The 23,831-nt window shown below is 45.9% G+C and overlaps 2 protein-coding genes and 1 long non-coding RNA gene across 13 annotated transcripts in view; 1 reads left to right on the top strand and 2 right to left on the bottom strand.

Moving 5' to 3' along the window:
* The window catches only part of LOC100486737 (NACHT, LRR and PYD domains-containing protein 4), a 138,926-nt gene extending 128,050 nt beyond the window's left edge, over positions 1-10,876 (bottom strand). For 10 of the 11 annotated variants that reach the window (XR_004219856.1, XR_004219858.1, XR_004219861.1 and 7 more), the window contains exons 1-7: positions 10,790-10,876; positions 9,858-9,926; positions 8,802-8,962; positions 7,315-7,492; positions 7,158-7,223; positions 4,673-6,368; positions 3,249-3,335 (exon numbers count right to left, since the gene is read on the bottom strand). Coding sequence is in view for 4 of the 11 variants with exons in the window: in XM_031891959.1 (XP_031747819.1) it covers positions 3,249-3,335; positions 4,673-6,368; positions 7,158-7,223; positions 7,315-7,492; positions 8,802-8,962; positions 9,858-9,891 (2,222 nt within the window). In the remaining 7 variants the exon portion in view is untranslated. Of the gene's footprint in view, positions 1-1,063; positions 1,229-1,962; positions 2,134-3,248; positions 3,336-4,672; positions 6,369-7,157; positions 7,224-7,314; positions 7,493-8,801; positions 8,963-9,857; positions 9,927-10,789 lie in introns of all 11 variants that reach the window. The other variant, XM_002937272.5, reaches the window with a different exon arrangement.
* Positions 10,877-15,945: 5,069 nt separating this feature from the next.
* Positions 15,946-19,847, bottom strand: LOC116406897. Its single transcript, XM_031891962.1, has 4 exons — positions 19,716-19,847; positions 18,691-19,011; positions 17,351-17,596; positions 15,946-17,017 (listed from the first exon to the last, which is right to left on the bottom strand). Exons 1-4 carry the CDS (start codon positions 19,738-19,740, stop codon positions 16,800-16,802), a joined length of 810 nt encoding a protein of 269 aa, XP_031747822.1. The 5' UTR covers positions 19,741-19,847; the 3' UTR covers positions 15,946-16,799.
* Positions 19,848-19,893: 46 nt separating this feature from the next.
* Positions 19,894-20,300, top strand: LOC116406898. Its single transcript, XR_004219863.1, has 3 exons — positions 19,894-19,977; positions 20,111-20,181; positions 20,233-20,300. It is a non-coding gene; the product is annotated as an uncharacterized LOC116406898 (long non-coding RNA).
* The last annotated feature ends 3,531 nt before the right edge of the window (positions 20,301-23,831 follow it).

The following is a 23,831-nucleotide window of genomic DNA, read 5'->3' as shown; positions in this document are numbered from 1 at the left end:
GGTCTTCATTTTTTATTTTTTGTAGTTTTATTTCACTTTTTGTTCAGCTGGTTTCCAGTTTGAATTGTCAGCAGCTATCTGGTTGCTAGGGTCCAAATGACCTTAACAACAGATATAAGTAATACAAATTAACAATAGCAATAATGTAGGTGAACCGCCCCTTTAATGTTTGATCTGTAAGTAATGTAATATTTTCTTTGTTTTATTAATTTTCATGTTTATACATATTTATACATAAAATAACACATTTAACAATGCAATGAGGAAAACGCATTGGTCTTTCTTTTCCAGGTCTATCTTTAAAATTTGTTACAAACATTAAAGGAGAAGGAAAGGTAAAAACTCAGTAAGCTTTATCAGAAAGGTCTAGGTAAATACAGCCATAAGCACTCACAGAAACGCTGCACTGAGTCCTCTGTAAAAAGATTAGTTGTGTCTGTTTTCCTCATCCACAGACACGCAGCTTTCAGCTTCCTGCTCTCTCCTGCTCCCCCTCCCTCAAGAATGCTAAGAGCTACCTCCCCCCCCTTAGGAATATGGATCTGAGCCAATCAGCAGGAAGCCGACTCATAGTCTAACTAACTGAGCACGTTCACTTGGTCCCGGTGTCTGTGCAGGAGTGAGGCATTATGGGAACTTTCTTTACACAGCTCAGCGTTTTTCTTCCTGTTTGGCTTCAGATCTTCTGAACAGGTGAAATATGGGGAGACTTAAGGGCACTATTGAGACAACTGAAGGTATGCCTGCCTGATTAACTCTTTATTAGCCTTTCCTTCTCCTTTAAAGGGATAGGTGTGACATTACAGAGTGTGTATGTATGTCTGGCAGCAGTTCCAGCATATTGGGTCCGTCACCCTACTGAACTAGGTGTTCAGGGTGTGGCAGAAAAAGGTGGGAAGACGCCGGGGGGCTTACTATGTAACTGGGAGCGGGATCCAAGGGCCCCATTGTTTTTGTATCTTTAATTATATGAAATACATTTCTCTCCTGCTACTGCCACATTACTGGGTGCCCTAGTGCGACTGAACTCTGACCAACTCTATAAGTGCCCATCTCTACTTACTTGATCTCCTTCAGGCTGGGGTGCTCCAGTATCAGTTTCTGTATATGGGGGTAACCAGCGTCGCCAAAGAAATTGGTGCTGATATTGAGAGACACGAGGTTGGGGTTGTTAGTCAGGGAGAGGAACGACTCAGTGTATTCTGGGGTCAGCTTGGCCTCCTGGAGTCTGTGAGAGACAGAGATGGAAAAGTGAGTTGGTATAGAGGGAGTATGGTCAGGCAGCTCAATGGTTAATACATGAAGTGGAAGAAACACTATAAGGCTATAAGTCACTCAACTATGGATCTGTGAAAGTATCAGGGGACACATTGACCCTAAGTGGACACCAGGCTGGGCCCAGGCCCTAAGGCTATTGTGATAGTTAATAGGCTGTGTGATCTTTAACATTATTTCTGACACTCCATTTAGCCATAATAAGTACTGTATAACCCAATACCTGCCAGTAGAATCTACACCGGGGAGGTCAGTGTCAGCAAATGCACCAATACAAAGATGGCCATACATGTTTATAGCCCCTCATCCATTGGGCCCAGACTACAATACAATCACAGCATGTGTATGAGCACCTTTGCTGACAAACCACCAATATTATATATGATAAGGAAGTAGATACCCTCATTCATGTTCAATTAAAAAAAAAGATGCCAATGGTCTAGGAACCCATAGCAACCAATAAGCATTTACTGGCCAGCTGTTTGAAAACAAACATCTGATTGGTTACTGTGGATTATTATCCCTGGGAAAGGTTTGCATCATTTATTATACATTGCTGTAATTTAGTTACAATATATAAATATACACACACATAGCATCTACAAATGTAGTAATAAAGCCAGGATAACTATCATGTAGAACGTTAGTCTCCCTGGAGTGTGCCTATAGCTACAGGTTTATACTTACGCCAAACGCTCTATCCTGCACGTTGGGGCAGAAAGAACCTCCAGCAACTGATAGAAATCCTCCCCGGCCAGTTTGTTCTTGGACAGATCCAGGTCCCTCAGGGATGTGTTTTCACTGACTGCCAAAGCCAATGGGATGCAACTTGTCTCCGTCAGGCCGTTGTTCCTCAGGCTGTAGGGTGAGAATGAGAGACAGTGAGACGCCCAATACATGCAATTATATATTTTCCAATTCAGTGTTTCTCCATTCAACTTCATGTTGTATCCCTGGAGCACACAATCTTCTGCCGCTGGAAATTACTCGCCCCCCTGAATTCCCTTCATATACTGACTGTGTCTATCATACCCACTCTCCTTATTCTCTTCTGTGCTGTCTAGTTTGTATATTGCCTGTCAGCTCTCAACACTTACCTATAAAGGTATATGTGCCACCTACCTTAAAGGGATTCTGTCATGATATTTATGGGGTACTTTTTATTTCTAAATGACACTGTTACACAGCAAATAATTCCCTCTGCCATTTAACCTTTTATTCTTGAACCAACAAATGTATTTGTAGCTGTAATATTGGTGTGTAGGCGCCATCTCAGTGCACTGTGCCGGAGTCTGAGCTTTCAGCCAGCGCTACACATTAGAACTGCTTTCAGCTAACCTATTGTTTCTCCTACTCCCATGTAACTGGAGGAGTCCCAAGCCGGACTTGGATTTCTTACTATTGAGTGCTATTCTGATACCTACTGGGAGCTGCTATCTTGCTCCCTTCCCATTGTTCTGCTGATCAGCTGCTGGGGGTGAGGGGGGGGGGAATATCACTCCAACTTGCAGCGCAGCAGTAAATTGTGCCTGAGTCTGAGCTTTCAGAAGGAGCCAGCGCTACACATTAGAACTGCTTTCAGCTAACCTATTGTTTCTCCTACTCCCATGTAACTGGAGGAGTCCCAAGCCGGACTTGGATTTCTTACTATTGAGTGCTGTTCTTGCTCCCTTCCCATTGTTCTGCTGATCGGCTGCTGGGGGTGAGGGGGGGGGGATATCACTACAACTTGCAGCGCAGCAGTAAAGTGTGCCTGAGTCTGAGCTTTCAGAAGGAGCCAGCGCTACACATTAGAACTGCTTTCAGCTAACCTATTGTTTCTCCTACTCCCATGTAACTGGAGGAGTCCCAAGCCAGACTTGGCAGTATCCCTTTAATGACAAAGGGGAAAATGATAATGTTCCCAAAATTTGGAAAAAAAACTCCAGTATAAAAGTGAAAGGCTGGGAATAAAATGTAAAATGAAGACGTACCTGAGCCTATGGATCCGGCACTGCGGATGAGTTAACATGGAATGAATGCGCGGCAAGTCCTCATCCCTCAGATTGTTGTTGGTGAGTCTGTAGGGAAGTCAGTGAGGGAAAGAAGGGGGATTGGGTTGGCTGATGAGACAAGTAGAACTAGTGACTAAGCAGCAGCATTATACTTATATATTCAGCTACTAAACGTCCCCAGGCAGAAGTGCAAGAGGACTCAATTGGGGACAGAAGGGTAGGGGGGCTGGTCCGCAGCTTGACTGCACCAAAAGAGTTGCCATTTTGGGTGAGAAATGAACTGGCATGTATGGGGCAAACTGACTCTGGGGGCAGTTACTTTAGTACAAGAAATCAGAGGCAGGTGGGGATTTCATTGTTAGGGAGGTGGATAGGGTGATCTGTCGCTAGGGCCTGAACTGTGAGCTGCTCGCCTGGTGTTAGGCTTAGTTCAGTTTTAGCCAGGCCGCTGTTTCTGATTTTCTCAGACTCACTTTTATCAGGTGTGGTACCTATGGATTAGAGGGAAGCCAATGTCATTCCTATATTTAAAAAGGGATTACGATCCCAGCCTGGCAACTTCAGGTAAGTCTGACATCTGTCGTAAGAAAGTTATTTGAAGGCTTGTTAAGGGATCGCATTCAAGATTGTGTTCTGCATGGGATGTAACAATATGCAGCCACTTATACCCTTAATGGGACTGCACTAGGCAAATCCATAATGGAGAAGGAGCTTGGAGTCCTTGTAGATAATAAACTTGGCTGTAGCAAGCAATGCAACTAAGCTGGTACAGGGTATGGAAAGTCTCAGTTATGGGGAAAGACTGGCCCAGTTGGGTCTGTTTACACTGGGGAAGAGGCGCTTAAGGGGGGATATTATAACTATGTATAAATATATAAGGGGATGATATAATAATCTCGCTATTGCTTTATATACCAGTAGGTCCTTCCAATGGGCACAAGGGCACCCATTCTGATGATATTTTTAATTATTAAGGATGCCACCCTAGGCACACGGCTTCCAAACCAGATTTACCCTACAAGTCTACAGTGGCAGCTGGGGAGATTTTACTTTTTTTAATAAAATATCTATTATACAGGCACCCAAGGGCCTCCCACCCCAAAGCTGCTGCCCTAGGCAGGTGCAAAATGCTAAGGGAACCCTGAAAGTAACAGCTCCTCAAAGCAGGGGTTCATCCCAGAGATCCCTTGGTCCCTGTACTTGTGCCAAGTTACTCAGAGTTGGCTCAGTCTTTACATTGGCAGTAGGCACAAACTGTCAAGCTGAGCAGAATCTAATGATTAGCAAGTCAGGTAAGCTCAACAAGCAATTACAAACTACACATAACTCTAATACATGATATTATCTAGCCTTGTGAAATAGTTTATTGAAACATAAGACAGTGAGTCAGATTTAGATCCTACCTGAGATCCCTAACAGTGTGTAGAGCAGCTGATATTCTCTCCAGTCCTTCAGTCTGAATAAAACAGGCTCCGAGGTCTAGAACTTCTGTTTCCCTACAGGATTCCAGGATGAAAGCCAACACTGTGCAGTCCAGAGGCGCCAGGTGGTAACCACGAAAATCATGTTGTCTGTTTGATCCAATGGATGAGGACACAAGCGCTTTGTTCCGGGACTCAGCGAGGCAGGCAAATACATTGAGAACTTTCCTTTTGTCAGGATTCTGTAGAGTGGTGATTGACTTCTGGAGAAAGCTGATAACATGTTTGGCGGCTGGAGCGGATAAATCCCCTACATACGGCTTCAACAGCGATCTGGTGGAACTGTCAGAGAGTCCTGATATGAAACGAAGAAATATTTCCCCACGGCCGTCCTCATATAATTTTGCCTCCTCAAGAGCCTTCTGCAGCCCCTCAGGGGAATAGTCAAGGTAGTGACCCAAGGCAGCCATGAACTCCTGTATGGTTAGATGCAAGAAGGAATAGGACACGTGGGGAGGCTGCCCACTCTCCATCACAAAGCTTGTAGCTAAATGTGAGGAAGTATCAACATTAAATGTTTCCAAATCATCTTTTGTAAATGAAAGAATCTGATTCCTTAACCCATGCTCTGCCATCCGGCCAATGAATATTAGGAAATTCTTATCAATAGACCCTTCCTGGCAGTGATTGGCAAGGATGTTACTAATAAAACTGGCATAAAGCTGTGTGACCGTTTTGGGAAGAAATTCCACAGTCTGCGCTGAGTTTGCCCTTTGGGCCCTGAAGCACATGGATAAGACGGTACAGATGATCCAGCAGTAGGATGGGATGTAGCAGAATGTGTACAGCATCCCGTTCTCCCTCACATAATGGAAAGCCTTCTCCCCCATTGTAGTATCTCTAAAAAAATGCAGAAAATACTTTTCTCTTTCTTTGGGGAAAAAGCCCATAATTTCAAGTATTCTGTGAAAAACAGAAGTTTCCACTGTTGCTAGTCTGGTTGGGCGACTGGTTATTAGGACAGAACAGCCGGGAAGGAGAGACTGTCTCACCAAACTGGACACAATCACACTAAGTGTTTGCATGGAGTGTGGGTTTGCGCACAACTGGTTTGACATAAAGTCTATTTGGCTTTTACTTTCATCTAAACCATCAAAAATAAAAAGCAGTTGTTCAGGATTTTGAAAGATTCTCTCAAGCTGACTGTGTAGATAGGGATATTCATTAATAATCATCTGTGCCAGGCTCAGCTCCTCCTTATTATTGAGATCCCGGAATTTGAAGAAGAAGACAAAGGCAAATCTCTGGTAGAGGTTCCCATTGGCCCAGTCATAGACAAACTTCTGCATTAATGTGGTTTTCCCCACCCCTGGCACTCCGCTCACCAGCACTGCCTGTGGCACACATCTCTTTCTGTGGCACCAGCGGAACAGCCGGTTAGGGCTAATCCTCTCCAGGTTACTCTGAGCTCTCTGTAAGTAATGTTCATGGATTCCCCCTGTTTCAATCAGCTCGTGCTGAGGACGAGACCGGAAGTGCTGGCTGGAGACAACTATGAGGTCTAAATAGCGCTCAGTGATACTGAAACTCTGACTCTCAGTGGTTAATCCTGGGGCTCTGTGTTCCACCAGGTTCTTGGTTTTCTTTAGAAGATTCTGTTTGTGCTGTGACTGGCAGACTGGGGAATAGAAAGACAGAAAAGTTATACAAAGATTACTTCCTTGCAAAAAACCAAGGTTTTTACTTTGCCAGTGTTTGTGTGTATACATACAAGAGCCACAAATATAGTGTGAATTATATCCTTATACACTGTGCTTAGTGATGTTGTCAGTTATAATTGGAGCTCAGTGATGTAATTTCTGTCACATGACTCCCTGAACGTTTATTATAACAAATAACGAAATCTCTGAGCTCCAAGGCATCTTTTCCCCGTCTCATCTTTCCCCCATTTTCTAATAATTTACCGATTCGTTCGTTCATTTATTCTTCTTCAGTCACCTCCTGTTAATTAGCCACATATCCCTTGTACAACATATCTCCACCAGCTTCATAATGGACCTTCTTTCTCTCCAAGGAACCCAAGTGTAACTGCTCTCATTAAATTGGCCTCTGGGACGGATGTTCATGGTACAAGTGGCTCTAGATGTGCCATCAGCCTATTGGCCACCCACAAGCAGCTTCCCTAATATTCCCACATCTGACAGTTATTTAATGCTCATAATCACTGCCACTTTAAGCCCTGATGAACATGAAGGTCACAGCACTGTCCAATGGTGCAAGAACTTTCCCACTACAGTCTGTCTCCAAGCTGAGAGGCCTGGGAGGGGAAACCTCCCTAATTCCAGGCACTAACAGGGGCAGAGGATTTTTTTGCATTAAGGCAGATGGGCACAGGGATGGGTAATAATACAAACCAATACAAATACAGAGTGCATTCCATAAATATGATTAGAAATGATTTCATTACTGTTTAGATCTGGGGAAAGATCAGGTCCATTCCTGTCTAAAAGAATTCGCTCTTCCAGAACATCACCTGAAAGCAAGGCAACAAACCGGCACTTAGTTTTTTATTTTTATTGGTTTTCATTTAATGATGACAATGGGGGAGAGCAAAATGAGTTTACCTGTTTGAGCGAGTTCCTCCAGCGCCCCCAGCAGGTTGGGGTGAGGGTAATCATTCTGTAGAACAAAGAGACTTTCCCAGAATCCCAGTATGGCGTCTCTCCCAGATGCATGAATGTCTCCTACCAGCATCTCAGCAAACACAGAGGCGCCACATTGCTTCTTTATAGATTGATAGTGCTGGAACCCACAGAGAAAGCAACATACTGCTTATCAGAGGGTGGGAAATAACAAAGGCTACGTGGCACAGAGACTGGGACAACAGACACCAGATACCAGTGGATAAAATAAAAGTCCCAGTTCTCCAAAGTGCACCCTATACCTAAGGTTGCCATCTGGCCTGTATTTGGAGGGGCCAGAAAAGGTGCGTGATGTCGGTGAACAAGCTTTGGTGTAGGGCACAGGAAGCAGGAAAGGTTGGGCAGGTCCACATGCTTCTATAAGTTGGTGGGTCAGTTTTTTAAAAAATAAAAAGATTAGGAGAGAGTATTTGACAAAATGGGGCAAGCAGCAGTGTCGGACTAGGGGGAAGGGGGAAGAGGGGCCCACCGGGACTGCTGCCCCTGGGGCCCAACACACTCCCAAGGGAGCACAGCCCCCACAATCCCCCACAGGGGTCAATTCCATCCACCCAACCCCTCCCCCGAGTACGCATAAATTAAATTTGCCTTCAGCGCGTTGGAGATGGGGAATGAGTGGTGTCGGTGGGGCCAAGTGGGTTTTATTCCAGGTGCCCAACTGGCCCAGTCTGACCCTGGCAAGCAGTGAAAGAGTGCAAAGAAAGATAACCACACCCCACAATTCCCCAGTCCCACCCCTGATGCTGTTTTTGGACTTGATTTAGGCGTTTCAATTGCGAGGTTGACAGCAATTTCAGGGCTGGCACACTAGACTGTTATTACTATATAAGGGTGACTGTGGGGGGATGACAAAGTAGGGTGTCTCTTTAAATCCCTTACCTGGCTTATAAACCCAGCTGAGAAACTACACTGTTAGTCAGCATTATATTTCTCTCACCACCTAAAGGCAATATGGAGTCAGGGTAGGGACTGGAGTGTGTGTGTATAGTAAGGAAAGATGGTGTCAGGGGAAGGGGCTGAGTATATAGCATACAGAAAATTATGGAAACGGGGTGTAACAACAGCAAGATGGTATCAGTAATTACTGGATCAGTTGTACTACAACACACAGCCTCCACTGGCATTCAAAGTATTTACAACAGGGTGGTTGGCAAACAAGTGGATCTTTGCATGATTTAGCCACCCAGGCTGTGTGTGTGAACTAATTGTTTAGTCCCAAGGCCAACAACTGAATCATAAGGTGGGCCTATGGCATCTATGCCAAGAGGATGGCAATTACACTCAGATGCAGTCCTTCTCCAAACAGGTTTTCAAACTGATTTTTGCCCAGAGACCCTGTTAAATAGGTAAGAACTGAGGATGATAACTGTCATGGGAGTTGTCACATAAAGTCAAAATAAAGTTTCTACCTCCACAGAGATGGGATTCCGGAAGTTCAGCTCCCTCAGGATACTCTGGGTGTCCAGACACTCGATGATATAGAGCAGATCCTCCCGGAAATACTCACAGAATATTTCCAACTGCTGGTCCTTATACCGAGCCAACTGCTGCCGGAACTGCACGAGCTCGTCTAGAATTTGGGAGAAATATACATCATAAATGGTATGAGAGGGGCCGGTATATGTGGGCATTGAGTAAGTGGGGTTTGTGTTGGACGTACATTCTTCCCTTTGTCTCTCTATAATCCTTATGTAGATATGGGACCTATAACCCAAGCACCACAAATAATTTCCGAATTTTTCACTGTAATAATGATTTTCTCTGTAATAATTAGACAATAGGGGACATTTGCAAGTGAAGTGTGCAAAGTACAATTTCAGATGCAAATAGCATTTTTGTACTTAAAGATACCGTAAATGCCTGGTTTAATGAATGTAGTATGGGGAGAGTTACACAGAGGACTGATCCATCTTCTAAACCAACCAGCCTGCTTGGGAGACGGCCTTGATGGAACTGCTATAGGAAGCCATAAAAACTATTAATATTGTAGGAACACAGATTATAACCAAAAATGTCACTCAGTGCTGAAACCAAACAGCCATACTTGTGAGCCCTATAACACTAGACTTAATGTAGAAAATGAAACCATGAATTTGAGTTGTTTCTATTCTATAAGGAGAACTTCTCTCTGATAAGAGTTATTACAGATCCATAATTACAGGTTGATTGGTAGCCTCTAACCCAGGGGTGGGCAAACTACGGCCCGCAGGCCACATCCGGCCCCTTGGCCTTTTTAATCCGGCCCGCCGACGACGCCAAGTCTCATCACGCGAGACTTGGTGTCATTGGCGTGCCGGAATTAAAGAGACAAAGGGGGCGTAACGCTGGCCTGGCCCTGCCCGCCCTGGCCCGGTCCGGCCCGGGGGTGAGTAAATGTGGCCCGTGAGCCAAAAAGTTTGCCCACCCCTGCTCTAACCTCTACACATCTAATGGACTTTATTCAATAAATTACTGGATTTACTGACCATTTGTGATGATTTTGCCTCTAAATTCTTCCATTTTTTTGTTACTCCTCAGCTTATACGAAACACAACCTGAAATATCAAAATTGTATGTTAAAAAACTGTAGGATCAGAAGGCCCTGCTTCCTTAACATCATTGTTATTTATATAACATATTATTATCATCACTGCCCCACCCCCAATGCCATCTGCCCCACCCGCTTTGATTGGGTTTGATAGGGTGGCAACCCTACTCCTAGTCTTGTTGTAGACCAAGCCTGCCTTTCCCTATATATAAATATATATATATATATATATATATAGAAGATAATGTACCCTCTGTTGTAAAATACAAGAATATTATAAGTCCCCAAGGTGACTTAAACCTGACACTAACCCGCTCTCTAGCTTTCATTCAAACCACCCTCTGGTTGCTACAATAATTTGGATCCTAGCAACCAAATAGCTGCTGAAACTCCATGCTGGAGAGCTGCCAAACAAAAAATAGTTAAAAAAAAAACTACAAATAATAAAAAATGAAGCCCTGTTGCAAATTGTCTCAGAATATTTCTCTCTACTTCATACTAAATGTTAACTCAAAGGTGAACATCCCCTTAACATGTGTCAGTAGGAAGTGCAAAACAATCAGACTGGGGAGAAACACACAGCAATAACGTTCCTCTGTATTCTCCATAGGGATCTATGTATCAGCTGTACAGAAATATCTGCTTTAATGCTCTGCAGGGAGTGCGAGAGTTAATATACAGACTGGCGCTTCTGTCCCGCTTCCCTCCCCCCCTCAGGCCTGTCACAAACTGCCATTATCAGCTAAACCCACAAACCCACCTCAGCTACAACAGAAACAATATTTTTCTGTCATATTTAAGATTATAATTATACATTATTCCAAATGAAAAGGTGCTTTTATATCCCATGTGAAGAAATTTCAGTTTTACCTTCTCCCCATAGCAAGTAACACCGTGCCGCACAAACCCAGGAAATGTCTCCCAAACCCCTCCCATATTGTCTCCAACATCATTTACTGCACTTGTTACACTGCAGCCTTCACTTTCACTTTCTCTTCTCTTTATATCCTCTCCTCCCCTTATGTGCTCAGTTACAGGCCAGTTAGGGGGGGATTTGGGGTGAGTGTGTGCCCTGGGTACCCCTGGAACTATAGCAGGGTGACTGTTACCCCAATGTTTCTATATATCTGTAACCTTGTTATGGGCTAAGGGGGCCCAGCCTGAAGGCCAGTTAGGGGGGGATTTGGGGTGAGTGCTTATTTGTGCCCTGGGTAGCAGGGTGACTGTTACCCCATTGTTTCTATATATCTGTAACCTTGTTATGGGCTAAGGGGGCCCAGCCTGAAGGCCAGTTAGGGGGGGATTTGGGGTGAGTGCTTATTTGTGCCCTGGGTACCCCTGGAACTATAGCAGGGTGACTGTTACCCCAATGTTTCTATATATCTGTAACCTTGTTATGGGCTAAGGGGGCCCAGCCTGAAGGCCAGTTAGGGGGGGATTTGGGGTGAGTGCTTATTTGTGCCCTGGGTACCCCTGGAACTATAGCAGGGTGACTGTTACCCCAATGTTTCTATATATCTGTAACCTTGTTATGGGCTAAGGGGGCCCAGCCTGAAGGCCAGTTAGGGGGGATATGCGGTGAGTGCTTATTTGTGCCCTGGGTACCCCTGGAACTATAGCGGGGTGACTGTTACCCCAATGTTTCTATATATCTGTAACCTTGTTATGGGCTAAGGGGGCCCAGCCTGAAGGCCAGTTAGGGGGGATATGCGGTGAGTGCTTATTTGTGCCCTGGGTACCCCTGGAACTATAGCAGGGTGACTGTTACCCCAATGTTTCTATATATCTGTAACCTTGTTATGGGCTAAGGGGGCCCAGCCTGAAGGCCAGTTAGGGGGGGATTTGGGGTGAGTGCTTATTTGTGCCCTGGGTACCCCTGGAACTATAGCAGGGTGACTGTTACCCCAATGTTTCTATATATCTGTAACCTTGTTATGGGCTAAGGGGGCCCAGCCTGAAGGCCAGTTAGGGGGGGATTTGGGGTGAGTGCTTATTTGTGCCCTGGGTACCCCTGGAACTATAGCAGGGTGACTGTTACCCCAATGTTTCTATATATCTGTAACCTTGTTATGGGCTAAGGGGGCCCAGCCTGAAGGCCAGTTAGGGGGGGATTTGGGGTGAGTGCTTATTTGTGCCCTGGGTACCCCTGGAACTATAGCAGGGTGACTGTTACCCCAATGTTTCTATATATCTGTAACCTTGTTATGGGCTAAGGGGGCCCAGCCTGAAGGCCAGTTAGGGGGGGATATGCGGTGAGTGCTTATTTGTGCCCTGGGTACCCCTGGAACTATAGCGGGGTGACTGTTACCCCAATGTTTCTATATATCTGTAACCTTGTTATGGGCTAAGGGGGCCCAGCCTGAAGGCCAGTTAGGGGGGGATATGCGGTGAGTGCTTATTTGTGCCCTGGGTACCCCTGGAACTATAGCAGGGTGACTGTTACCCCAATGTTTCTATATATCTGTAACCTTGTTATGGGCTAAGGGGGCCCAGCCTGAAGGCCAGTTAGGGGGGGATTTGGGGTGAGTGCTTATTTGTGCCCTGGGTACCCCTGGAACTATAGCAGGGTGACTGTTACCCCAATGTTTCTATATATCTGTAACCTTGTTATGGGCTAAGGGGGCCCAGCCTGAAGGCCAGTTAGGGGGGGATTTGGGGTGAGTGCTTATTTGTGCCCTGGGTACCCCTGGAACTATAGCAGGGTGACTGTTACCCCAATGTTTCTATATATCTGTAACCTTGTTATGGGCTAAGGGGGCCCAGCCTGAAGGCCAGTTAGGGGGGGATTTGGGGTGAGTGCTTATTTGTGCCCTGGGTACCCCTGGAACTATAGCAGGGTGACTGTTACCCCAGTGTTTCTATATATCTGTAACCTTGTTATGGGCTAAGGGGGCCCAGCCTGAAGGCCAGTTAGGGGGGGATTTGGGGTGAGTGCTTATTTGTGCCCTGGGTACACCTGGAACTATAGCGGGGTGACTGTTACCCCAATGTTTCTATATATCTGTAACCTTGTTATGGGCTAAGGGGGCCCAGCCTGAAGGCCAGTTAGGGGGGGATTTGGGGTGAGTGCTTATTTGTGCCCTGGTTACTCCTGGAACTATAGCGGGGTGACTGTTACCCCAATGTTTCTATATATCTGTAACCTTGTTATGGGCTAAGGGGGCCCAGCCTGAAGGCCAGTTAGGGGGGGATTTGGGGTGAGTGCTTATTTGTGCCCTGGATACCCCTGGAACTATAGCAGGGTGACTGTTACCCAATGTTTCTATATATCTGTAACCTTGTTATGGGCTAAGGGGGCCCAGCCTGAAGGCCAGTTAGGGGGAGATTTGGGGTGAGTTCTTATTTGTGCCCTGGGTACCCCTGGAACTATAGCGGGGTGACTGTTACCCCAATGTTTCTATATATCTGTAACCTTGTTATGGGCTAAGGGGGCCCAGTTGCACCTTTATACCTTCTTTCTCCACATAAACTGATTTCTGCACTGTGAACAGTATGGATTGGGTTAAGCCTTGGGTGGCTGGAGGGGTGCTGGGTAGGTTGGAGCGGCTAAAGGAGTATAATTGGGTGAATTGGAGGAATAAGACGAGTGCCTAAAAATTGCTGGTAAATATTTAATAGCAGTCCAGGTTCTATGCAGTTTTTATCAGTGAGGAAAGCAGATGGAGACTGCTGACTGTTCTGCCGCTCCCCTAATGTATAGAAAATAAATATATTATGGTTAAAAAAAATCACTCCTCAGAAAGCTTCTGGATTGATTGCAGTGGTCCCTTCCATCTAGCAATTTAGGAAAATGATAGGGGCATCTTGGAACAGAACCTTTATAGGGGGCACTCACATTTATCTTTTCCTATTGAAGCTGGGAGTAACATGAACAATGTTTTCATTGTTTATGAGGAGCCTTCACATTTAAAAACAATGTGGAATAACTAGGAGAATACAAAAATATTCTTTTTGCTTAGTTACTGGGTTTGCCCAAAGCGCCACAGAGCGGTATAACTATAAGGCTCAGTTGGGCTGAAGCAGCAGATAGGATCAATGTGTCACATTCTCATATTTATTCTTCTGTTTCTTTTTCTTTTCCAGAGAAAGATCTGTGAAGGCCGTGGGAGACTTTCCTGCCCAGCAGTGATGGGTCCTGTGCGTCTTCACCCGTTGGATTATTTATTTTCTATTTTTTCTCTATATCAGGTAAAAACAATATAATTCTCTTGCCCTTTCCCCCTGAATCACTAACTGCCCCTGTATGTGTGCAGCCAATCCCTTATACAGTGGCTTGCAAAAGTATTCGGCCCCCTTGAACTTTTCCACATTTTGTCACATTACAGCCACAAACATGAATCAATTTTATTGGAATTCCACGTGAAAGACCAATACAAAGTGGTGTACACGTGAGAAGTGGAAGGAAAATCATACATGATTCCAAACATTTTTTACAAATAAATAACTGCAAAGTGGGGTGTGCGTAATTATTCAGCCCCCTTTGGTCTGAGTGCAGTCAGTTGCCCATAGACATTGCTGATGAGTGCTAATGACTAAATAGAGTGCCCCTGTGTGTAATCTAATGTCAGTACAAATACAGCTGCTCTGTGACGGCCTCAGAGGTTGTCTAAGAGAATATTGGGAGCAACAACACCATGAAGTCCAAAGAATACACCAGACAGGTCAGGGATAAAGTTATTGAGAAATTTAAAGCAGGCTTAGGCTACAAACAGATTTCCAAAGCCTTGAACATCCCACGGAGCCCTGTTCCACCGATCATTCAGAAATGGAAGGAGTATGGCACAACTGTAACCCTACCAAGACAAGGCCGTCCACCTAAACTCACAGGCCGAACAAGGAGAGCGCTGATCAGAAATGCAGCCAAGAGGCCCATGGTGACTCTGGGGGAGCTGCAGAGATCTACAGCTCAGGGGGGGGAATCTGTCCGACAACTATTAGTCATGCACTGCACAAAGTTGGCCTTTATGGAAGAGTGGCAAGAAGAAAGCCATTGTTAACAGAAAACCATAAGAAGTCCCGTTTGCAGTTTGCCACAAGCCATGTGGGGGACACAGCAAACATGTGGAAGAAGGGGCTCTGGTCAGATGAGACCAAAATGGAACTTTTTGGCCAAAATGCAAAACGCTATGTGTGGCGGAAAACTAACACTGCACATCACTCTGAACACACCATCCCCACTGTCACATATGGGGGGGCAGCATCATGCTCTGGGGGGCTTCTCTTCAGCAGGGACAGGGAAGCTGCTCAGAGTTGATGGGAAGATGGATGGAGCCAAATACAGGGCAATCTTGGAAGAAAACCTCTTGGAGTCTGCAAAAGACTTGAGACTGGGGCGGAGGTTCACCTTCCAGCAGGACAACGACCCTAAACATAAAGCCAGGGCAACAATGGAATGGTTTAAAACAAAACATATCCATGTGTTAGAATGGCCCAGTCACAGTCCAGATCTAAATCCAATGGAGAATCTGTGGCAAGATCTGAAAACTGCTGTTCCCAAACGCTGTCCATCTAATGTGACTGAGCTGGAGCTGTTTTGCAAAGAAGAATGGGCAAGGATTTCAGTCTGTAGATGGGCAAAGCTGGTAGGGACATACCCTAAAAGCCTGGCAGCTGGAATTGCAGCAAAAGGGGGTTCTACAAAGTATTGACTCAGGGGGCTGAATAATTACGCACACCCCACTTTGCAGTTATTTATTTGTAAAAAATGTTTGGAATCATGTATGATTTTCCTTCCACTTCTCACGTGTACCCCACTTTGTATTGGTCTTTCACGTGGAATTCCAATAAAATTGATTCATGTTTGTGGCTGTAATGTGACAAAATGTGGAAAAGTTCAAGGGGGCCGAATACTTTTGCAAGCCACTGTATTAAATATCTAACTGAACTATCTAAGCTGGCTCCTGTAGCTACCTCTTAGTGAGGTGCAGTCCCAGGAAGAGTGTGAGCCCTCCCCTTTTATATTGGAGAACACCTCCACCACCTAGTGGTCACTGCTGAACTGCAGGGGAAACTCTCTTTTAACCTGGAAAGAATAATTATAGCACATACACACAATATTAAGACCACAATTAGGTGTCCACATCCCAACAAGGCCACCCACTGGTGCCGGTCTAAAGGGGATACCAGGCAAAGGGGCCCAAATCTTGGGGTCACTACATTTAATTGCCATAAAGGAAGTACAGTAATGTTCATGTTTATATGATGGAGTTAAATGCAGTTTCCCTTCCTGTTTCCCCGCGGAACCCTGTTGCTATGTAAGGTTGCCATCAGTCCCCATTTCCCAGGGGATCCCCAGATTCAAGGTTTCTGTCCCCGAATTTAGTCCCCAGGAAGCAACTGTGTCCCAGGCATGCAAGAACTTTCCCACTTACTGCTCTGTGTTGCTTGCCATTCCCTAAGGTGCGCACTTTGTCCTGGGGGTAAACAGATTGTACGCTCCTTGGCAGGGAGCTCTTTACCTCTTGCACAGGAGGTAGTTTTGTATGGAAGTTCAGTGCATATACCCATTTACTGCACAGACCTGTGGGCCGTTATTGCATTTATAATATTACTAATAATAATGCCTGCCCCAACATCAGGTATGCCCAGTGCTGTCCTAGGCTGCCTCCTCTCCCATCACCTCCAACTAAAAATTGCCCCAATTTTTAGCCAATAAAAAAAGTCAATTTTGGATCTACACGAGACCCAAACCTGAACTGGAGTCCAGGGAAGATTGTGGCTGCCTGCCCTGCTGCAAATAAATAAGCAAAACATGGGACAAATTTCTCAGGTAAGAAAAGTGCCTGAGATTTAGCTAAAATACAGTGTGCTGGTAGGGAAAGAGATAGAAGAAACCCCAAACTGAGCTATGGGGTATTTCTTGGTGCCACCAATTCCTTCTTCATGAGTCCAAATGCCGAGTCCCTGTTCCTCCTTGGCCTGGGGCACAAGGCTGGGGCAGTTGCAGGGCTCTCAGCTGGGATCCATTTAGTTGTAAGGCTGATTCTGCTCTAGATTTCCTACAAGCCCATACCCAACAAGAGACAAGAACAATGAGATCCAGAATAACAGCACCGCCGATGGTTCCAGCTCTGGCCTGGACAGAACGAGATGGAGATTCTGGAACAGAAACCAAAAGTCAGTGTAATAAATAGTGTTAATAATAATAATAATAATTATTATATATATATATATATTATTGGCCTTTTAATGCCCAAACACAGAGCCTTGCTAAGGTACCCCCTACTGATAATGATGAAGGTACTAAATGTAGCTTAGTAGAAGGTTACCAGATCAGGTCTGCTGAATCCCAAGCCCAATAGGGGTGGGGTTGTTGCTGAAACAGGTCCTAGCCCACCATGGAGACACGTAATACTTCCAATACTGAGAGTGAAGGTTCTGGTGAGTCCCATTATAGCAAGAAGGGAACGTCCATATAGAACTCATAGGTACCTGGGAGAGGGATGTTGATCTCAGCACTGGTCTCATTAATGGGGTTACGGATATAGACCCGGAATGTGCCCGTGTAATTGCTGGGAACTGTCAGGGTCTTGTTGCCGTCGCTCAGCCGGTGTCCCATTGGCAGTGCCCCTCCGTTCCATGTCCAGATAACAGTGGCCTCGTCCCCGGTGTATGTCACTCTCACTTCTCTGCCCCCATCACTGCGGCTGGAACTGAGGCTTCGGATCTGCACTGGGTCTGGGAAGGGAAATGGGGAGGTAAGAGGCAGAAAGGATCAACACCCAGAGAGCTCCTTGCAGATGACAGCACAACTGGGATGAGTCTTTCTTTTCAAAGTTTCTATACTGTTCCTCCATTCAGTTTATAATTTAATGAACAGGAGATTCCCATTAAACCTAAACTATATCCTTGTGCTGCCCCTGCCCGGCCATAGTTACACCGCTGCTCAGGGGGGATCAGTCAAGTTGTACACCATGGCTACTACATGGCTACTACATGGGTAATGCAGCAGAAAGGTCAGTTACACCTCGGGGGTATTTATACAATTATAAATCTATCCGTTATCTACCTTTGTACAAACAATTCCATCACCATTCACCAGCAGGGGGCGGCACATAGCTGTTCTATTTTGTTATCCTTAGTTAATGTACCGTTACCTTAAAAGGCTTAAGTAAAAAACATTTCTCTGAGTTTTTGGGTAACATCAAGCCCTCTGCAGTCCCACATTTACCCAGGATTGTATAATAGCCTATTAATAGGCCCATATGTGACCTCTGAGTCACTGTATGGAAGGCCAGCGGTGGGCCATGAAGTTAACTGGGGAACCAGCCATCTGGACCTTGTGCAGCCTGATACTAGCCTTGTGCAGCCTGATACTAGCCTTGTGCAGCCTGATACTAGCCTTGTGCAGCCTGATACTAGCCTTGTGCAGCCTGATACTAGCCTTGTGCAGCCTGATACTAGCCTTGTGCAGCCTGATACTAGCCTTGTGCAGCCTGATACTAGCCTTGTGCAGCCTGATAATAGCCTTGTGCAGCCTGATACTAGCCTTGTGCAGCCTGATACTAGCCTTGTGCAGCCTGATACTAGCCTTGTGCAGCCTGATACTAGCCTTGTGCAGCCTGATACTAGCCTTGTGCAGCCTGATACTAGCCTTGTGCAGCCTGATACTAGCCTTGTGCAGCCTGATACTAGCCTTGTGCAGCCTGATACTAGCCTTGTGCAGCCTGATACTAGCCTTGTGCAGCCTGATACTAGCCTTGTGCAGCCTGATACTAGCCTTGTGCAGCCTGATACTAGCCATCACAAAGCAGGCACAGAAGGGCACTTACCTATAACCACGTAATATGTGCTTTGGACAAGTTTCTTTTCCGACTCAATGTTAAAGATATTATAGGCGCCTGTATCAGATTTAGAGAGGTTTTGGATGGAGCAGCAGCCGGTAGATATGTTCACATGGGTCCGACTGTAGTAGCCATTGAAGATTTTGAGACTTTTGTATTTACAATCGATTTCTAAGATGGCAGAATCTCTCTCAAGTGTATTAAAACCAGAGCCTTCACATGTGAGGCCACAAAGCTCGAGGGTTGATGATCTAGCCCTCCATTCGGTCTTACTGGCAGCGATATGAACCATCCAGAGGCACAGGAGAGCTGGAGAAGACAATACCCAGAGAATGAATGAGATAGGGAGAGGCACAGGAGAGAAGGAGAAGACAATACCCAGAGAATGAATAAGATAGGGAGAGGCACAGGAGAGCTGAAGAAGGCAATACCCAGAGAATGAATGAGATAGGGAGAGGCACAGGAGAGCTGGAGAAGGCAATACCCAAAGAATGAATGAGATAGGGAGAGGCACAGGAGAGAAGGAGAAGACAATACCCAGAGAATGAATGAGATAGGGAGAGGCACAGGAGAGCTGGAGAAGGCAATACCCAGAGAATGAATGAGATAGGGAGAGGCACAGGAGAGCTGGAGAAGGCAATACCCAGAGAATGAATGAGATAGGGAGAGGCACAGGAGAGCTGGAGAAGGCAATACCCAGAGAATGAATGAGATAGGGAGAGGCACAGGAGAGCTGGAGAAGGCAATACCCAGAGAATGAATGAGATAAGGAGAGGCACAGGAGAGAAGGAGAAGACAATACCCAGAGAATGAATGAGATAGGGAGAGCCACAGGAGAGAAGGAGAAGACAATACCCAGAGAATGAATGAGATAGGGAGAGGCACAGGAGAGAAGGAGAAGACAATACCCAGAGAATGAATGAGATAGGGTGAGGCACAGGAGAGCTGGAGAAGGCAATACCCAGAGAATGAATGAGATAGGAGAGGCACAGGAGAGAAGTGGAAGACAATACCCAGAGAATGAATAGCAAAGGGCATAGATGCACTTCTCTTATGGCACAGGTAGGATGCTGTTGGCACAGGTAGGATGCAGGTAGGGTGCTGTTGGCACAGGTAGGATGCTGTTGGCACAGGTAGGGTGCAGGTTGGGTGCTGTTGGCACAGGTAGGATGCTGTTGGCACAGGTAGGGTGCTGTTGGCACAGGTAGGGTGCAGGTAGGGTGCTGTTGGCACAGGTAGGATGCTGTTGGCACAGGTAGGATGCAGTTGGCACAGGTAGGGTGTAGGTAGGGTGCTGTTGGCACAGGTAGGGTGCAGGTAGGGTGCTGTTGGCACAGGTAGGGTGCAGGTAGGGTGCTGTTGGCACAGGTAGGATGCTGTTGACACAGGTAGGATGCAGTTGGCACAGGTAGGATGCTGTTGGCACAGGTAGGATGCAGTTGGCACAGGTAGGGTGTAGGTAGGGTGCTGTTGGCACAGGTAGGGTGCTGTTGGCACAGGTAGGGTGCAGGTAGGGTGCTGTTGGCACAGGTAGGGTGCAGGTAGGGTGCTGTTGGCACAGGTAGGATGCTGTTGGCACAGGTAGGATGCAGTTGGCACAGGTAGGATGCTGTTGGCACAGGTAGGATGCAGTTGGCACAGGTAGGGTGCTGTTGGCACAGGTAGGGTGCAGGTAGGGTGCTGTTGGCACAGGTAGGATGCTGTTGGCACAGGTAGGATGCTGTTGGCACAGGTAGGATGCTGTTGGCACAGGTAGGATGCTGTCTGAAAAGCAAAGATTCATTATGCCATTACATTTTCTAAAGTTGTTTCCTTCCTAGAGTTGTTATTTGTTAGCGGCAATTCTGCGGTTTATATAAATGAGCTGCAGTGCAGCCATTCAGGTTGGAATAGGGCAATAGGGCAAATGAGTTGATAGAAGATACAATGGGTTTAGGTTTTGCAGAGGGAGATGAACAGTTCCGAATTCCATTCTTGAACGCTGAGCCCTTAGGGGGATTTATTTGTAGGGGCTGGATAATACTTTTCAGCTTATTTCATTCCATTCAAAACCAAACCAATAGGCAACCCTTGGGGCTGCTGCCACCTAATGTCTAAAGTGTGAAACTGAACTTTACTATTAAGATAAATGTCACCTCTGTGCATGTTGCAGTAGGCAAGGTGGGAAATAGTAAGAGACTGAATAAGTGTTTTGTTTGTTACTAGGGTGAGCTTGTATATGGGCAATGTTATAGAGATAAAAGCAACAGAATTTTTATATACAGTGTAAAATACAGATGGGGGACTAATATAATTCATAGGCAGCAGCGTGTCTGTGTGGTCGATTGGAAGGGGGAACTAAGACAGAGCCCTGAATCATTTTCATTCACATTATAAAGGTTTACTTTTCCTTTAAGCTGTAACTCAGATTTCCCCAGTGGCAAAGAATGAATTATCTTCTTGTTAGTCAAAAGCAGTACAGGTGCAGTATATTCCGGGTTTCTGCCAAAGGCTTTTCTAGTCACGCTCATTTGTGTAACTGCTTCAGAGTACGTTTACCAATAAGGAGACGTTCACCTTTAAGTTAATGTTAATATGCTATAGGATTCCCTATTCTTAGTAAGTTTTCATTGTTTATTTTTTTTAAGTTTTTGAATTATTTGCCTTCCACTTCTCCATTTGAAAGCTGGAAAAATGGGGGTCAGTGACCCCGGCAGCCAAACAACTATTGCTCTGTGAGGCTCCAGTTTTATTGTTACTTTTTATTCCTTATCTTTCTATTCGGCTCCTCTCCTATTCATATTCCAGTCTGTCATTTCCACCACCACCCTGTTGCTAGGGTAAGGGCTCTTACACACGGGTGTTTTTTTGCATGTTTGATTGAGACATAGGTATGAGAGCTCCTAAACAGGGCCGGAACTATGGTTAAGCAGGAGAGGGATGTGCCTAGGGTGAAATTTTTTTTGGGGGGGGGGGGCATTTGGCACTTACCTCTTCCTTTGCCTACCCCTAGCCTTAGCCCGCATTCCCCACTGCCCCTTGTCAGTGTCGCTCCACTTAAAGGTGCAGGGTCGGACTGGGCCACCGGGAAAAATCCCAGTGGGCACCGGCTCTAGTGGGCCCCGGTGGCCCAGACCCGTCCCTTGCGGCGCTCCCCCTGCCCGACTGCTCCTCCCCTGACACGCTAAATTTATGCGCTCACGGTAGGACGTCTGGTGGGGGGGCCCTGCGGGGGGGACTAGGGGACGCGCCCGGCGGGGGCACCTGCAGGGCCTCTGGGGTGGAGCCCCGGTGGGCCCTTCACCCCCCAGTCCAACCCTGTAAAGGTGTACTATCCTGTAACTGTATTCCCTTGCATAGCCAGAGGGATAAAAATCAGCACTGGATGCAGAAAAAATTAGGTCCTGATCTAATTTTCCTACAATGAAGACTGGAGTAAGGATACGGAAAAGGGAATATTCTATCATACTTACCATGATTTTCCTTTCCTGGGAGTATATATCAGCACTATCTGGGATGTCCCTGCCCCCACGACCCATCAGAAGCTTTAAAAGCCACCCCCACCCCCTTTATGGCATCTTTGCTATGAGCTTTAAGACTACCATTGTATAAGGGATGGGAATGTGCTGATATGGAGTACTCCCAGGAAAGGAAAATCACGGTAAGTATGATACAATTTTCCCTGGTCGTAGCCCCATATCAGCACTATGCGGGACATAGCAAGCTAATGTCCAACTGGGAGGGAAACTAGGCCCTGGAAGACTTCTGGATGATACTGCAATAACTTTACTGAACTTTACAGTAACCTATCCATTGTCTAATGAGTCCAGGAGCAGAACCTAGTGATGTATTGGAAACTTCTTGTGGGATTGACTGATCTCAAATCTAAACCAGGAGAAAGAACGAACAGTGATACTAAGGAAAGAAGATCCTGCTAGGACCCAGACCTACACAGAGAAACACAGTGAGTGTGACCCCAAACTGACCATCTCATCGCCATTTGGTTAGAGGTGGACAGTGCCCGACACACCATGGGAGCCAACTCCCAGAATTCCACTAAACTATTTAGAGGCATACCATTTGGCAGCTGTGAAATTCACACCTCCTAAAAGTGAAATGCACCACAAGTGGAAGATACCTGTTAGACCAGAGCAGAGAAGCAGGTCTCTATACACATCAGTATCTATAAAATAATAAACATAAAACCCACAAGGTAGAAAAAATTGCATCATGAAGAAAGTACTGCAGGCAGAAACCATATGAGCCCTGTCAGACATTCATGAGCCCTATATGTGCTTGTGCTGACCTCTTTACTGCTAGTAGCACTCTATCCCATAATGATCTTTAAAAAGGCTCTCATGCCAAGGTGACCTACTAGAATGACAACACTCCACAAGGGTAACCTAATTCCAGGAATCTCACTTATACGGGTACTGCAATGACAAAACAGTCCCTGATTTTGGGCAATATGCTGACCGATTATAGTAAACGTTTAGGATAACTGGCATAAAATGAGACAAGCAGGGCAACCCGTGCCTGATTACTACCTTGTTCCTTGAGCAAGCACCAAGCAGTGTCCATGCCACTACACTAATATATGACCTGGACAGGAAGGCATACTCAGCCACCATGCTGCTAAACTAACATACAGCATGGGGACAGGAAGGCATAATCCCAGCCAATGTAGGTGTAGGGACCCATAGGGTTAAGCTGCCCCTATGGCTTTAAACCCTACAATTTCCTTAGTTTATGCTGTTACTGGGCAAAGACTCATGTATCCGTTTAGAGTTTGCCTTATTGGTTATTTGGGTTGACCACACCTCTTACACTCTCATATAGTGTTTCTCAGGGGGGTGTGGCTTCCACTTTGGCTGCCTTTGTGTCTCAGGTGAAGGTTCACTGAGCCTGGGATCAGAACTAAGCCCCAGTAAAGCCTTATTGCCCTAGAGTCATTACCATTTGCTCTAGTGAAGTTGGGGACAGGGACCCCGTGAACGAGGACCAGTCAGATAGTTTCTTGTAAGAGCACTTTCTAGGAGAGTGAGATAGAGAGGGAAGGAAGCAAGAGCAGTTTTGGCTCCACCAAGGAAAGTGGCTGGAAGTACCTTCCATACTGGCACTGTTGGCACTGCATAGGGTTAAGACATAGG

This window comes from Xenopus tropicalis, chromosome 8 (genome assembly GCF_000004195.4).
Source record: "Xenopus tropicalis strain Nigerian chromosome 8, UCB_Xtro_10.0, whole genome shotgun sequence".
Taxonomy (NCBI): Eukaryota; Metazoa; Chordata; class Amphibia; order Anura; family Pipidae; genus Xenopus; species Xenopus tropicalis.
This window is presented reverse-complemented; position numbering and strand designations above follow the sequence as displayed.

Coding starts and splice junctions, on each gene's coding strand:
- LOC116406897 (XM_031891962.1), bottom strand. CDS start 19,740: ATGCCCTTTGCTATTCATTCTCTGG. Junction 17,597..18,690: donor CACATATTACGTGGTTATAG/GTAAGTGCCCTT, acceptor TTCCCTTCCCAG/ACCCAGTGCAGATCCGAAGC. Junction 17,018..17,350: donor GATCAACATCCCTCTCCCAG/GTACCTATGAGT, acceptor TTTCTGTTCCAG/AATCTCCATCTCGTTCTGTC.